Source organism: Schistocerca piceifrons, chromosome 1, assembly GCF_021461385.2.
Source record: "Schistocerca piceifrons isolate TAMUIC-IGC-003096 chromosome 1, iqSchPice1.1, whole genome shotgun sequence".
NCBI classification, from domain to species: Eukaryota; Metazoa; Arthropoda; class Insecta; order Orthoptera; family Acrididae; genus Schistocerca; species Schistocerca piceifrons.
The window spans coordinates 17,206,145-17,223,843 of record NC_060138.1 but is presented as its reverse complement, the minus strand read 5'-3'; the positions used below and the strand labels follow the sequence as shown (position 1 = coordinate 17,223,843).

The following is a 17,699-nucleotide window of genomic DNA, read 5'->3' as shown; positions in this document are numbered from 1 at the left end:
GCCTTGTGAAAGACTTCCTTCAGGTCATCTCTCGACTAGAGTGGTCAGCGTGTTCTCCAGATGTGAACCGTATCGAACATGCCTGGGATGGATTGAAAAGGGCTGTTTATGGACAACGTGACCCACAACCACTCTGAGGGATCTATGCCGAATCGCTGTTGAGGAGTGGGACAGTCTGGACCAACAGTGCCTTGATGAACTTGTGGATAGTATGCCACGACCTATACAGGCATGCATCAATGAAAGAAGACGTGCTACTGTGTATTGGAGGTACCGGTGTGTACAGCAATCTGGACCGCCACCTCTGAAGGTCTCGCTCTATGGTGATGCATCATGCAATGTGTGGTTTTCATGAGCAATAAAGAGGGCGGAAATGATGATTGTGTGTATCTCTATTCCAATTTTCTGTACAGGTTCCGGAACTCTCGGAACCGAGGTGACGCAAAACCTTTTTTGATGTGTGTATTAGTCTTGCAGAATTCAACGCTCTTAATTCTCTAATGCAGGATATATATGTCCATCATCTGACATACAACCACCCTGCAAGCTATCTATCTCAATCACTACGGTGACAAACTTTAAAATGATTGTACTCCTTCCTTCTATACTATTCTGGTGTCGGAGTTGTTCCTCACTACAAAAATATTTTCCGCATATATCTGCTACACGAGCTGCGTAGAAGCCGACTAGAAAGGAGTCAGGAGACTGCTGTTCTGTCTCATAGGAAATGGATGGATTTTATACACCTTTTTGATTCAGAAACGTACCTACCCTCAGTCACGCTTATTATTAGTAGTAGTAGCGGTTTTGACGGATGACACTGTGCCTCACTAGGCAATGCAGTGTGGTAAAAGCGACATGTATATTTTCGATAATTGATACATTGAGTTGTCACTCATGCCCTGCTGCACAAAAATGCACATGAAGAAGCAGAAACTTATTACGAGGGAGTAAGCACCACGATCAGTAGCCAAAGTAGCAACAGTCTTGTTGCTGTTTACAGTAGCATCACCACGGCCCTGGTGGCATTCCTGTTGTCTACAGAAGCCATATCCTGACGTTAGGTAGTTTCGCTCGTGTGCAGGATAATATAGCAATTTTGTCCCAATACCATATCTGTAGATCACACCCTCCTCATATAAGTAAAAAAGCAGCTACTATACTTCCAACTGCACAGTTCCAACTACTTTTCAAGGTCACCCAACTACAGACTTTCCCAGTCCGAAATACATGTGCATGTGTGTTACATCTCCTTTGACTACTGATCGTGGTGCCTACTCCCTCGTAAGAAGTTGCTGCTGCTGTGTGTGTGCATTTTGATACAGCAGAGTGTGGGTGGTAATTCAGTGTATCAACTATCGAAAATATTCGTGTTGTTTCTTCCTCACTCTACTTCCTAGTGAGGCATAGCTGCATCCATCAAAACCGCTACTAATATAGTAAGCATGATTGATACGGGAAGTGTGATTGAGGGTATGTATGTTTCCGACTTAAAAAGGCACATAAAAAACCACCAATTTCCTAAGAGACAGAAAATCAGTCTCGTAACTTCGTTCTTCTCGGTTTATAAGTAGTTTAAGTGGCGGCTATACATAGGCAATGACTTCATAGTGACAAACAGCTCAGTCAGTTCCTAGGACACCAGAATAGTGTAGAAGGAAGTAGTATAATTATTTTAAAGTTTTTCGCCATAGTGATTAACGTAAGAACTTGCAGGGTGGTTGTATGTTACATGTTGGACATATATATCCTGCATCAGAGTATTAAGAGCGTTGCATTCTACACGACTAATACTCTGGAAACCGTATGCCTATAACAATATAGAATTTTTAAATGCAGAACAGTGTAGCCATAGGAATGTGTGTTTATGCCATGCGATCATTTCTCTCGAGTTGGTACCTTCTTGGTACTGACTCCAGACACTGGAATAATACTACAGAATTATAGCACAGTTGATTTACATAAAATGTTTCAAACTCAATCCATCTGAAGCTCAATCACATATAAACCATGCATTTCTTCTTAACTGTGTGTTACATCACCAAAACAGTCTCGTGTCTACTAAACATTTGAGAAAGGGTGCTAGCCTCGTCAACATGCACGTGTCTGGAGAGATCTTGTGCACTTGGATGGGTGCGTGGGAAAGGTTGGTGCGGAACAATATTCACTGAAAAGCAGTTACTTTGTTTGTTGGGGATCTGTCAATTTCCAACTTTATCCTATGAATGTGTGAATACTCTGCGACTCCCATTCACACAGGGAAAGATGGCCAGTTGTAATCGTAAGTTCTGCACCACGATCGATGCGCTAGAAATATGTAGCTAATCAAATTGCATCGGTACAGGATGCTGACTGGTATACTTTGGTGCATATGACCGAATGGACGTACTGCACAACCATCTATCTGCATTCGCAGTCTACTATGTGGTGCTTGCTAAGTAGTGGAGGAGTGGTTTAACGATGATACATGAATTGGGACGCATTCTGCTGTGTCATTAACTGGTGCTGAAAGTATGGAACAACTGGTAAAATTGCTAAAATTGACCGCACTGTCAACTGCAGTGCAAAATTGTCCCGTATCGAAGGTATCTTTTCGATCCCATCCATCCATTGGTATGCTATTGATTACCACATAATGATTGACGGATGGAGACAGCATTGGTGGAACACTGGGGATCTGCTTCTTGTCACTGTGGAGCAGGTGAATGAACGTAGAGGTCATCAACTTCAGGCGGTTGTTTGGATGCAGACTCGCCCTACTTCCGTATGCTGTGACGCCCTCTCGCCAATGAGAGAACAGTCCCTCTTTTTATTCCTACTATCCTGGCCATGTTGTGAACAGCTGCTTCTGGCGATTGTCCGCGCTCGAACGGTGACCATGTACATGGCTGCAAAATGACAAAAGAATGGTCTTTCAAATGGAACACCGAGCCATCTGTGGAAGCTGAGATTACCTGTAAGTGCTCCACAATGCCCCAAACACTTCCCCTTTCCATGTGTTGAGATGTCTTCCACATTTTTGTCAATGAGGGACATTGCCTGTGTGTCTCATTTCTATCATCCTTTGTGTAGAAGGAGCAGCATAGTTTACACCATGCGATGTTAAGTTTTCTGTGAGGGCCAATGGATTGAAACGTGTTAATGTCAGTTTAGCACTGGACACAGACCTCAGAGTCATGGTAGGAAAGCGTAACGTATGGCGGTGTACAAAGCTGTAGTCATACAGTGCTTGGATGTGTTACAGCTGGGAAACATTGTATTAATCTGCTTACAAAAGAGCAAAACAGGAACACACTCTCGCGATTACTAGTGTGCGGGCTATGGTCTTCCTCCAGTACAGGCGACAAAATTTTACACCGTTCTGTGCAAGTGACTTCGATCACTGGTTACCCGCTCCAATGGAGCTATACATGTATACTGAAGCACCAGAGAAACTAGTATAGGCATGCGTGTTCAAATGCAATGTAAAGAGACAGAATATTGCACCGCCTGTATGAGACTGGCACAGTTCCTTGATTCGTTACTGCTGCTACAAGGCAAATTATCAAGATTTAAGTGAGTCTGAATGTAGTGTGTTATACTCAGCATAAGAGTGATGGGACACAGCATCTCCGAGGTAGTGATGAAGTGGTGATTTTCCCATTCGAATTGCATCGCTATTCAATACATCGTCCTCCAGCCGACTTGTCTCAACGGGTCTACTGCTGCCTCGGGCACCCGATGGTCGTTCTCTTGTGAGTCTAGTTTTTCGAATCCGACGCAAAACTGACAGTTAATTCTAACGTTCCCACCCTCTTAATGATGGTGGAACACACAAATTGAGTCGCGATTCAATACTTCGTCCTCCAGCCGACTTGTCTCCAAAGGTCTATTGCTGCCAGAGTCACCACATGGTGGTTCTCCTGTGAGTCCAGTTTCTTGAATCCGACGCAAAACTGACAGTTAATTGTAACGTTCCGACGCTCTTAATGACGATGGAACACTCAAATTGCATCGCGATTCAATACATCGTCCACCAGCCGACTTGTCTCCACGGGGCTACTGCTGCCTCGGTCACCCGATGGTCGTTCTCTTGTGAGTCTAGTTTTTCGAATCCGACTCAAAACTGACAGTTAATTGTGACGTTACGACCCTCTTAATGACGATGGAACACACAAATTGCGTCGCGATTGAATACATCGTCCTCCAACCGACTTGGCTCCAATGGTCTAATCTAATGCTGCCACGGTCACCTTATGGTCGTTCTCCTGTGAGTCTAGTTTTTCGAAGCCGACGCAAAACTGACAGTTAATTCTAACGTTCCCACCCTCTTAATGATGGTGGAACACACAAATTGAGTCGCGATTCAGTACTTCGTCCTCCAGCCGACTTGTCTCCAAGGGTCTATTACTGCCTCGGTCACCTTGTGGTCGTTTTTTTGTGAGTCTAGCGTTTTGAATCCGACGCAAAACTGACAATTGTAACGATACGACCCTCTTAATGACGATGGAACACACAAGTTGCGTCTCGATTCAATACATCGTCCTCCAGCCGACTTGTCTCGCCATTTTTGAATTTCCCGCAATTTTTTTAATTTCCCGCCATACGGTAGGATTGGGTGGGGAGAGGGGCAGGGGGTGGAGACCCGCGTGCCAGCTGGGTAAGAATACGTGACGTCATCTGGGGGAATTAATTTGTATATCAGTTTGAGATCAAGTGTACGCGGAACACCCTTGCCATACTCTGCCAACCCCTTATGCATAAAATAATAACGGGCGGGATATTAGTGCATCAGTCGTACTTTTATTTATTTGTTGTTTGTCATAGCTGTTGCATGAAAGTCAGTTGCCGTTTTATATGCTTATTGTACAACCTTTCAATATCACAATATTTTGTTGACTAGAACACTATCGTAGTGTTTTGCAATGGGTGTTTTTGCTTCCTCGATCGAGAAGGATTTTCTGTGAACATTTTTATTTTTGCAATGTCGCCACACCAATGATACTTAGTGTTTGTAGTTTTTTTTTATTAAAACAGGAGCCAATGAGTCAATGAAACGCCTAGTACTGGTTACGCCTAACAACCTCTTTCATAGAATGGCGAAGCAGTTCTCAGTGCATCGCGATTGCTACCTAAAACTTGTTCTCAGAAAAGAAAGTGCAGTAGCCTCATTGAGGGTAAGCACTTGCGTCCTTTGTACCACTCCTCCCCCTAGCGGCACGTCCTGCACCCCCGTTCAGAACCAGAAAACACAATCCCACCTTTCTGTTATCCGTCAGAAAATTTGATTCTACCTTTCAGGGGGTAATCACCCGCGGTAGTGCAAGGCCCACATAGCGATAAGGAAACGGAAATCAAGCGTAGCTCTCCGAATCGCGTGGCCGTGAACTTTTCCAGTCGAGAAAATATGACACAATAGTTCATATTCTTGCTTTACGAAATTAAAATACTAGATGATAATATTTTTCATTTATACTTTACGGCGGGTTTGGTATCTGGGTAAAGTATATTTGTTTGTAAAACCCAATATTTCAATTTCGACCGTATGGCTGTTATCGAGTGGAAATTATGTTCCTGATTACGATCTTCTCGTGTGTATTGCACTCTTTGAATTGCATTGTAAATAAGTTGCTCTTATTCAGCTCAGTTTTTGCTCTCATGCGTAATATTGGGTGGAATAAATGTTGCCATTTCTGTTTTTGTTTTGTATGAAACAGAATGTGGTTTCGTCGGGTGGTACTATGTGGACTCTTCTGTTGCTGCTTGTCAGTCCGTGTGAACTGCTCCACTTAAATGCATTGTAACTATTTTGCTCGCATTTTACGTTTGTTTCTATCCGCTTTCTTACTCTCGCATTTAATGCAGTCCACCGAAATTTTCATTGACTTGTACTAAAATGTGCTGTTTGTAGTACCTGTTAACTTCCTATGAAAACTTTTAAGTGGCTACTGTCGCATTTGTACATTCGCAAGGCAGAATGATCTAGTCGACACGATTACAAACCGTACTCATCCACACCCATAGTCTGCGAGTCGATGTCAGTGGCAAGATGCAGTACCGTCCAGGGTAGAATTACATATTCATTTCGTTCCGAGGTGTAATAAACTTGAATATCAATACTGTTAGAACCTGCGAACACAGAGTTCACCATTAAATGCGAGAAACTACGGAGAACAGATGCAAACAAAAATAAAATAGAACGAAAGCAATATACGTAACATGCATTTGAATCGAGCAGTTCACAGAGAGATTAGTAAGTAGTAACAAATACACGAAAGTCCACGTAGCACCACATGACAAAGCCAGCTCTGTTTTGTATGAGATAAAATAAAATATGGAATAGTTTACCCCACCCAATATGGGAGCAAAAATTAAGCAGAAAACGAGCGAGTTGAATACAATGCAGTTGAAGGTCTACGATACACACACGAGAAGTCGGTATCAGCAGCACAGTGTTTTGAAACGAGCTTCTGATAACCACGAAATGGAAACACAGGGCCGGGCAAACTATAATCGCGTTCGAACGGGCCAGAGAGGGGCCTATATGGCGCAGCGTTCGTTACTCGACTCCCCCAATCCCCTCCGATAAGTGCGTGGAATGCCCTCATCTCCATTATATGCTCAAATCGAAGACGACGCTGAGTTCGCCGAGGTTAATCGTCCCTTACCGAGTTACACGTTCCACATTCTCGTATACTTTCTCTGTTCGACCTCTGCTTGTGACGTTGCCACGTACACCTGGCGTTGCTCTGTCGTCGAATCGGATGAAGATAAACCTACGACTGAAGATCACAGCAGCTCGCTCTCTGACCTACCTTCCGATTCGCGGTGAATTCTACCCCATCACACCATTTTCTGTCGCTGTCGGTTTTATCTATATTAAATGGCCAGAATTCTTTCCCTTTCACATCACTGCCCGCCCGCCACATAAAAGACGACTGTTTGCATTTCCCTTTTCAGATTTTCTGGCTTTCCCACCATATTTAGAATTCATACATTCCACGCTCCAATTCTTAGAATGTTACGCTTTTGTCAGTTGACAAATCGTTTTCTCACGATCACCTCCTCTTTGGCTGTGCCCTCCCGAGACACGAGTGGGAAACGAATGTGGAATTTTTGCCAATGGAGAGATAACCTACGGTTATACAGTATCTCTCTTTCGTGCAGTTGTTTCCTTTTGCCTTGTGTATCCTAGTGTCATCAATCGTTGGCTATTCTTCCTCTGTGAGTCAGTTTCCCACCTCGAGGGCAAGACGGTGCCGTGACGGCATCCCCTGCTCTGCTTTGTTTGAAAAGCTATCGGCAGAACGACGGTGACTCCTCGTACTGATATTCTTTCGGCGCAGTTGCTGATAAATATTACTCGTAATCCAAGCAGTGTATTGAATGTATACTGGAACCCAGGGGCCTTTGTTTGACAGTCAAATACGCTACTCCTAGAGCACGGTGAACGAATTCGGCACTCGGACTCTGCTTTGCCGTTGAGGAGTGTGGTGCGCCCGTTCCCCCGTGTGGCCAGTTGTGGGTGCATCTGCCCATCACTCGGAACGTCTTCCATAACTTTACCCGCACCGGTGTGTCTGTCTTATGGATCGCGCCTGTAGAGCTCTGCTACCGTTAACTGTAAAATCTTTTGTCAAGATGAGAGGGAAAATAGCCCAACAGCTGACTGCTCCACATCGATTGGCTCGAAAAGTCTCATCACTGAGTGCTCCTAGCAATGCATTTTGCGATTTCTCTTTCCTTCTCTCCACTGCCCGATTTCTTCAGACAAAGATTTTGTTTTATTTCTCGCAATATTTAAGGCGACTCGTGACACTCGTACTGTAAAATCTTCGAACGGCGATACCATCTCTACTCGTCGAGATCAGTAAGTGTCGTACGTTGCCGTAGTCGGTGACCGACATTGTGAGGAGAGTTTCGTTCGTGTAATTAATTCCTCCGTTCGAACCACGTTGTGTCGAGAGAGGTAACACCTCCTTAAGAGACTGGTCACGTCATTGATGACTTAACGCTTTACACGTGCCAGAACTCGTCACCAGGTTCAGAAACTAACAACTACGTGACAGAATTAACTTGATTCTCATACTAAAACTGAAGGCGTAATGTATACAAAATGATTTTTAAAATTCTCTCTCCCGTGTAAGTTACAAACTGTGGAATAATTTGTGTATCTTTACTCATTTCCGTTGTCACAATGGAAGCACACTCTCTCTCGGAGAAGTTTCGTAAGGTCGTAGGTAACAGGTAGAACTAGTGTGTAGAATGACAGGTCCACCGACACAGTATTTGCCCTAATTTAAATTGCGCTATTTTCTCTAAACTTGACATATCGCAAAAATTTGTTCTTTTGTTATCTTGATATTTATAGAACCACACATTCTGCTGTTAGACGTAGCCAAATTAACTCTCTGTACTCTTTGAGTAACTGAAAAGTGTGTAATGCTAAACTCCTCATTCTTTTTTTAAAAAAAAGTGTAGACAATACATAAGCATGCAGTACACACATTGTACTCGAGCTGCAAAACTAAGATAAACACATCGTGATGGGAAGATAATGTTAAATAAAGGAAAGGCAACCAATCACCTATAGTGGACCAATACGTGGTGCACAGAAACACGTAACAGGAAACATTAGCGAGTGCAGGCTTTCTCGGCGAATTTCATATATGAAGTCTTCACGGGTTGTCACCAGAGTAACACCGTCGTCTCGTAGCAACGTTTCGATGGAATGCGTCTCTGTCATCTTCGGGCAACGATGCTACTCGGCTGACAACCCGTGAAGACTTCGTATAGAAAACATTAAGCTTTGAACTCTCGGGCTTTTTCTGAAAGGTGCACGCATTCACATGCAACTATACAAACACCCAAACGTGCCCACCCACCAAAGTGGAGGAGCACATTAAGGTGTATGTGCGGTGTGCTTTTACTGGAAAACGACCGAGCTGAGATCTCAAAAGCCTAATGTGAATATTGTTTTTTGCTATGTTTTTCTGTGTACCTCCGGTTGGTCTGCTATAGGCGGATGGCTGCCTTTCACTTGGTTTGTGTACCATTAAATTCCACCAAATATAACAGTGATGCACCTACCATTTCCACTGATGACATCATCAGTGACCGTAAGGCAGATCTACCAACCATGAAAACAACTGTGACAACATAATGGCCATCTAGATTTAACTTTTCTTAAGGTTTCCTTAGATAAGCATCCAAATACCAACATGGTTCCACCACGGTATTTGTAGCCAGTTTCCCTACCTCATCAATATCCATTTAAGCTGGTGCCTCATAGAGCTCATTAAAGACATTGTACAAACTCGGATTCACACACACACACACGCACACACACACACACACACACACACACACACACACACACGACTGCAGTCTGAGGCAACTGAAACCACAACACACAAGTTGTGTGTACGAGAGAGAGAAAGTGTGTGTGTGTGTGTGTGTGTGTGTGTGTGTGTGTGTGTCTTGTTAACAAAGGCCATAATGGCCAAAATCTATAATTGTGAGAATCTTTCTGTTGTGCCTATCTGTGACTCAGCATATCCGCTATATGGTGAGTTGCAACTTTCCTTCTCTAATATTGGAGAATGTACTTGATAAATATGCACTTAGAACCATTCATGATGTGTGGAATCCTCCATAGTGTAATGTCGCTGCAAAGAAACTTCTGGAGAGGGGGGGGGGGGGGGGACATGGGACTGCAGATAGGGACGTGCTGAATGAAACAAAATTGGGTACCAAGACGACAATGTGTGGAGCCTGCAAGGACTAGTATAGCAGAAATTCTGGTCATATGTAAAAGCTGTTGGTGGCACCAGAGTTAGTGCCCAGACACCCGAGGATGATGCTGAAGTTGAAACTGAGGGCAGTAAAGCAAAAGAAGAAATACTGAACAAAGAAAGAAGCAGATGTACTGCCATAGCATAATTCTTTCACCACTGCAAAGATGAATGATATCGATGTTACTGTCAGTAGTGTGAACAAATACCTACAGTTTCTGAAACTTAACAAGCTCCATGACCTCACAGAATACCTGTTAGATTCTGTACAGAATTTGTAGCTGAGTTAGCTTCCATTGTAATTATAATACACAATAGGTCCCTTGAACAAAGAACAGAGCACAGTGATTGGAAAAAAAGCAAAGGCCATATTGATCAGTGAGAAGGTTAACAGAAGTTATCCACGAACCTACTGTCTAATCTCATTGACATTCCTCTGTTGTGGAGTCCTAGAATGTAGTCTGAACTAGAACATAATGAAGTATATCAAACAGAGCGACCTTCTCCATACTGACCACCACAGATTCCGAGGACGCAAATCGTGTGAAACTCAGTTTGTGCTTTCCCACTGAACACCTGGAAGCTATGGCTCAAAGCAATTAGGAAGATGGTTTCTCAAAAGCATTTGATTCAGTACACTGCCCATTTTTATTATCAAAACTACAATTACATGTGGTATCAAATAAAATTTGGAGCTGGGTTGAAGATTTTTCAGCATGTTATCTTGGACAGAGAACCAGTGAGAGATGGAAAACTAACTTCAAGGAAGTTTGGTGGGGGCTTTGTTGATCATGTTGTATGTTGGTGAGTGGGCAGAGACTATCAATAGCAACCTCAGACTTTTTGCAGATGATGAAGCTATCTATAATGAAGCATTGTGATAAAAATTGCAGGAATATCAAGCCAATTCTTGATAAGATTTCAAAGTTACCAAAAGACTGACAACTTGCATTAAATGTGCAGAAATGTAAAATTATGCATTTCTCAAAAGGCAGGAATGTAGTATATTGGCTACATTATAATCATTCACAGTTAAAGTCAGTCACTTCATGCAAATACCTGAGTGTAACATTTTGCAGGGATACAAAATGGAATGATCCATAAGTACAGCAGGTGGCAGACTTAAAGTTCATTGGCAGAATACTCAGAAAATGTAGTCAGTACACAAATGCTGTTGGTTACAAATCACTTGTGCATCCTGTTTTAGCATATTGCTGAACTGTGTACAACTAACAGGGACATGGAATGTGTACAAAGAAGGGCAGCATGCACAGTCACAATTTGTGTGATTCACAGGATACTGTCACTGAAATGCTAGAAAATCTTAACTGGCACATATTCGAAGACAGACGGAAAAGCATATTTGCAGAATTTCAAGAATTTAGAGAGATTCTTCTGCCATTTAAATACCATGGCATAGGGATTCTGGAGAAAAGATTATAGTAATTACAGCATGCATTTAAATATCAGCCTTCCTGCACTCCATTTGTGGTTGGAACAAGAAGACACCATGATGCACGGTACTGTACTAAGTACCCTTTGTTGTGTACTCCATCAGTTCTACACTGAACATCCATATTATACATTTAAAATGGCGCACACAGAGGTTTAGCATACTAATTGAGATCTGCTTTAGTTAGGTTCTAGCTGTGATTGCCCTAGTGCATTTGCCAATTGTTACAGCCAACTAGTACTTGTGTAAACTGAGTGTGCCAAGTATGTAGCTTTATCTTTTCTTTCACACTAGTTTTCAGCAGGGGAACAATAACTTAAGTCGAAATAGGTCTGATGAAATGTCTTGTTTACAAGTAACTGAATGAACAGTTAATTATACTTTAATACAAAATTAAAGTACAATCTTGTTTTAAAACTGTGCACTCATACTTTCTTCGGTTTTGTTCGAAGGTCTGAAATACCTGCATTCTGCACGCATCTTGCACCGTGATATAAAACCGGGGAACCTACTTGTCAACAGCAATTGTGTCCTCAAGGTACGATCCTACTACTTTCCAATTTATGTTCAGTTCCACTTTTCTGGTGTCGCAGTTTATTGACGTGTCACCGTTTGACAGATCTGCGACTTCGGGTTGGCACGCGTAGAGGAGCCAGACCAGTCGAAGCACATGACTCAGGAGGTGGTGACACAGTACTACCGGGCGCCTGAAATACTGATGGGCGCGCGACACTACTCCGCTGCCGTAGACGTCTGGAGCGTCGGCTGCATCTTCGGGGAACTTCTTGGGCGACGCATCCTCTTTCAAGCGCAGAGCCCAGTCCAACAGGTAAACCACTAGTGGTCTGCAATGTGCACTTCTCACTCGATGACACAGACGAGTTGTGTCGAGCAGCTAACTCCAAATTGAATGGCTCTAGATTACATTCCCCCCAGGGGGCCCACAGTCCTTTCGTGGGTATGTGTGTGGTGCCCACAGGGCCCCGAGCTACTGCAATCTCCTTTCCTTTCCTTTCCTTTCCTTTGAAGGCTGCATTACCATCCCTGTTCCTCTTCCTCCCTCTCCTTACTCCTTTGTCCCTGCCCCCTCTTTTCCCTCTTAGTGGACTTCATGTCGACTTGGCTATCCTCCTGGCTTTGTTTTGGCCTGTGCTATTGTTTAGTTTGTTGTTTCCATCTCCTGTTCGGCGTTTTTAGTCCCCTTGGGGTATGACCTCCATTTACAAAAATTTTCCATTCAGTGTGAGCCATTTGGGGATGAACTCCCTACCTAGCTTCCATGGTGCAGGTTCCTCTCCCCCTCCCCTCCCCTTTCCCTTTGCACCCTGGCCCCCCTCCTGTTAGGTCACCAGCACAGTAGCCAGTCTGTGTGGTAGGGCTGTTAAGTACCCACTTGGCTGAACTCCCTGAAACCACAAGGATCACACTGCTAGTACCTGAGCTGTTAATGCCTCATGTATGCCCAGGAGTCATTGCTCATCGTTTTGGGGCACTAGAACTCCCGGCAATGGCCGCCGTGCCAGATGGCCCTTGCTGTGGCTGGGTGGCGCCCACAGGACGAGCCCCTGATCGGAGTGGGTGGTACTAGGGCGGACGCCTTGCGCATGAAGCGACAAAAGCTTCATCGTCCTGGCCATTCTGTGGCTGTCTCTAAGAGTGGTAGCAGACGTGACACTCCTTCTTCTGATCCTTCAGCCTTCCCCTCCTTGGCCACCCCCTGGGAGGAGGGACAAACTCGCCGGCTTAGGTTGAAACCTTTCCCTCGGTACCTGGTTTGTACCAGGACGGATGGCAGTAGTTTTGCTGCAACCGAGCCTTTGTTTTTCGTGGAGACGATTGAAGATAACTATGGCGAATTGAATTGATGAGTAAAATGTGGTCCGTTGCTTTGCTCATCAAGACATCTTCTGCTGCCCAATCTGACGCCCTGCGTGCTTGTGACCATCTCGGTGACGTCCCAGTCTCCGTCACGCCCCACCAATCTTTGAACTCAGTATAGGGCATTATTTTCCACCGAGATCTTCTTCTGCAAACTGACGAGGAGCTCCGTGCTAACCTCGAATGGCAGGGGGTTCGTTTTATCCACCGTGTGCAGCGAGGCCCTCCAAACAATCGCATCACTACGGGCACCTTTATCCTGGCCTTCGAGGGGGATGTCCTCCCTGAGAAGGTCGAGGTAATGGTGTATCGGTGTGATGCAAAACTTTGCATTCCACCACAGGTGAGATGTTTTAAATGCTTAAGGTTTGGACACACGGTCTTCCCACTGCACCACTGATCCCCTCTGTGGTGACTGTTGGCACCCCCTCCATGAGGGGCGTGCCTGTGCTGCCCCGCCAATGTGTGTAAATTGTAATGGGCAGCATTCTCCACACTCACCTACATGCCTGGTGTTTGTGAAAGAAAGAAAGAAGGAATTAAGAGTACAAAACCTTCGATCGGTTCACCTACACTGAGGCTCGTCAAAAATATGACCAGCTCCGTCCTGTGTCTATGACCTCTACTTTTGCTTCAATTACGTCCATTCCCCCTCCTACCCCCTCCTCTTCCCAGCCCCAACCCGTTCGCCCCATGCCTTCAGCCTTCTCCTCCCCCTCAGTACCCATACCTTCGGGTGCTCCCCCTCCCCCTCCTTCGGCAGCAGCCGGTACTGGAGCTCCCTCCTAGGACTCCTCTTCCTGGCACCCCCCTGAAAGGCGATCTACTGCTCCACATCGGCAGCGTGAATCGCGGCCAGTGAGCGCCAAGATTGCCCGTTGTAATTCCGTGCCTGCCCTCGCTGAAGTCTGCCTTTCTCTTCCTTCCCAAGAGAAGAAGCAGAAACGCAGGAACGAGGGCAAAGCCCCTCTGGTACTCGCTGAGGTGCGGCCTTCCTCTCCTGCAGTCAATGAACCGACAGTCTGAACTCACCTATATGCGTATTACCCCATCCTTATCGGTGACGGATAGCGACTCGGTGGCGTGACCGACTCTGGTCCAATCACTTCCACTTTGGACTCCGGCTTGAGAATCTGCCAGTGGAATTGTAACGGATATTTGTGTCACCTTCCAGCATTGCAGCCCCTTCTTTCCTTCTACTCTGCCACTTATATTGTGCTCCAGGACACCCATTTTGTCAGTTCTTACTCACTGACCCTTCGTGGGTTCCACTCTTTTTGTCGGAACCGAACTGGCCCCTTGCGGGCTTCTGGTGGTGTTTGCACCTTGGTCCGCAAGGACATTGTTAGTAAATGGGTTCCCCTCCTTACCACTCTGGAAGCCGTTGCTGTCAGGGTCCATCTGGCCACTCCCTTCACAATCTGTAATCTTTACCTCCCACCTGACAGGCTGCCCACATCCCATGCCCTCACCACCCTTCTTCAACAACTCCCTTCTCCCTTCCTGTTATTAGGGGACTTTAATGCCCACAACCCTCTTTGGGGTAGTCATACGACTACTGCCCTGGCCAGGACAGTTGAAGCTGTTCTGGCAGAGCTTGACTTCTGTTTACTAAACACAGGCGCTCCCACGCACTTTAGTGTGGCACACGGAACTTTCTCAACCATTGACCTCTCCATCTGCAGTCCCAGCCTTCTTCCCTCCATTGAGTGGGGTGTCCATGATGACTTATGTGACAGCGGCCATTACCCAATTGTTTTGACCTTCCTTCAGTGTCTCTCACTCCATCACCCGTCCCCCCCCCCCCTTCAGGTGGGCCCTATCTAATGCTGATTGGGGTGCCTTCTCCTCTGCTCCCATCCCCCCTGTATTGCCACACGTCAGTGTTGATGAATCTACTCAGACCTTGACTGGCTCCATCCTTTCAGCAGCTGTTTCTGCAATCCCTTCTTCTTCAGATTCCGCCCGCCGGAAGATGGTCCCTTGGTGGACTCCAGAATTTGCTTCATAGAGTGGGTGTTAAACAGGGTTTCAAATCCCTTTCAAATAATGGTCAACAGAAGTTCAACCACATTTGAATTCAGCTACCCATTTGATTATCTGTTGAAAGGAAAGTATCAGATTCCTAAAGAAAATCACCAATTCCGTATGGCTTTCTGTCGATGACAAACGTCGAAACTAATTATTTTGAGTGTGTAGTGTTCTAGTTTATTCATTGAATTAAACACACAGAGCAAGACTACTTTAAAAAGCTGTACAAACAAAACAATTCCACAGATTAAGTTGACAACTGACTTGTATAATTGTACAACATGCACTACTACAACATAAGTAAAATTTCATTCATACCAATGGCATCTCTGTGTTTTGATAGTTTGTCTTTGTAAATAGAATTGTGTGCTGTGAGCGAAAAAGTACCAGTACACTACACAGCAGCTGTATTTACTCGGCTCTGTCCTGTGTCACAGCAATGATTACTTTGACGTCTTGTAGTTTCTCTAGCACTAATGCACCTTCTGCATGCATAGAATGATGCAAAACAATGTTACGGTTTGTTGGGAATCCCCAACTTTTTTCAGAAATAGTACATACTTCTTTGAACACCAGTGCAGTTGTGGAAGTACAATAAACTTACATTCAAGAGAATAGATTCTAAACATCTGACAAAAAAGAAAATGAAAAAGCTATTTGGATAATCAAGAATAAACCATTTTGGCTGGTACCATTTTGAATGATTATCTCAAGGCCTGTGGAGGCTAAAAGCTGTCGTGAAATGGAGGCTTTGTACTTAGATGTAGCTTTTTAACTACAGCAAACATTACAGTGATTTTAAAGACAATGAAACACAATTTTTGAGTCAGGTGTGCATTTTGAAATTCTATGAAAGTGTATTTACAAATTTTTAAGAAACAACTGATAAAAATGTAGACTTTGCCCCCAGTCTAGCACGTGAGAAACTGAATATGATTTTTACTTGTTCCTGCACTTTTTTTTTCTGAAGGACATTGCATGTCGAACATAGTCATTTAACTGGAATTTCCTATGTGACATGAGAGAGTAGAAAAATTTGAAGTTGGTTTTTGTGAAATGCAGTATGAAATGGATCCCTAAGCAAGAACTTTCTTTGTTAATCACCTATTTCTGATTGTGTGCTCGGATTTTGTTACAGTGCAGATTAGATCAGATCAGATAATTAAAACATGATTATTTCTGTCTTTCAGCTGGAGTTAATAACGGAACTACTTGGCACACCGTCACTGGAAGACATGCGGTACGCTTGTGACGGGGCACGAACCCACATGCTGCGCCGTGCGCCCAAGCCGCCGTCCATGGCTGCCCTGTACACCCTCTCCTCACAGGCCACGCATGAGGCAGTGCACCTGCTGTGCCAGATGCTGGTTTTTGACCCCGTAAGTAACCACACATTATGAAAAAGTCTATTAATGGAAATTAGAAAAGGGACATTTCATTGTAGCAATTATTATCTCTTTATGATTCTAAATTGCCACACATACTCTGCATTATAAACTATTTCTGTCAAAGTAATATGACAAACCAAGCTGAAATCCAACCAAAGTACGGTTCCGTTGACTTACCTAGTAGTAGTAAGATTTGGTGGAAAACTTTTTGCTGAACCATACATTATATAATTCTCAGCAGTTATGGTAATTGTTCCATCAGCTGCTATCCAAGAAATGGTGGTTGAAAGAACTTGTCATTATATTATTATTGTTGTTGTTATAGTAAGAGCAGTAATAATTCACCATTAAACCAGAATGTGTCTGCTTCGGAAACTAATTTGAACAGGAAAGCAGATATTGAAAACAGTGAGGCCAAAGAAACATCCTCGGAACAAATTTCGTAGGTTAATCAGTTGTGACAAAACACAAACGTTAGGAAACTTGGATTAAAATTTACAGATACACTGAGAAAATGAAACCATGTGATTTGTCAAAATTATAAAACATAACAAACAAAACAATTCATTTTAATACAATTTTACAATATTTTGCTTATGTATATAGACTGAAGCAGTGAATGAAAATTTGTACTCAGGCTGGGAATCGAACCTGGTTCGCCTACTTAATAGGCAACTGCGTTAGCCACTAAGCCACCTCGGCGTAGCAATTCACACAACTGCACTGAGTACCCGGCAAACATCCTTGCTTGATCCATATTCTCACTGCCACTCCAGTCTTCTTTAAATTCCCCATTACTTACAAACAGAATTGCTGAGGCCCTCAATATTCTGGAATAGCACCTCAGCATCGAATGTAAATGAGGCATCTGGCCTGAAATGCAGGTGCAGGTACAGATACAAATGAAATGAAACAATTTCAGAGACTTCACTAGTCTGTGTGAGACCAGTAAAGTCTCTGAAATTGTGTCATTTCATATTTAGCTTACTTTTTAAATTACAGTCAATTAAATTGTGCTTACATCTGTTAACCTTTGCCCATAATACTCACTTCATGGTGTTTTACAGTGAATGGATATAGATGTACCCATTATATGTTAACAGATTTTATGAGGTAAAATCGAGCAGATTTCTTAAGAAATTGTTTACACAACGAGCTCACAAGTGCAGTAACATT

At 43.9% G+C, this 17,699-nt stretch overlaps 1 protein-coding gene across 2 annotated transcripts in view; it reads left to right on the top strand.

Moving 5' to 3' along the window:
• LOC124805354 (serine/threonine-protein kinase NLK) overlaps window positions 1-17,699 on the top strand; it is a 446,973-nt gene that overhangs the window by 370,854 nt on the left and 58,420 nt on the right. For both annotated transcript variants that reach the window (XR_007017447.1, XM_047265896.1), the window contains exons 5-7: window positions 11,679-11,764; window positions 11,846-12,055; window positions 16,326-16,514. Coding sequence is in view for 1 of the 2 variants with exons in the window: in XM_047265896.1 (XP_047121852.1) it covers window positions 11,679-11,764; window positions 11,846-12,055; window positions 16,326-16,514 (485 nt within the window). In the remaining variant the exon portion in view is untranslated. The remainder of the gene's footprint in view (window positions 1-11,678; window positions 11,765-11,845; window positions 12,056-16,325; window positions 16,515-17,699) is intronic.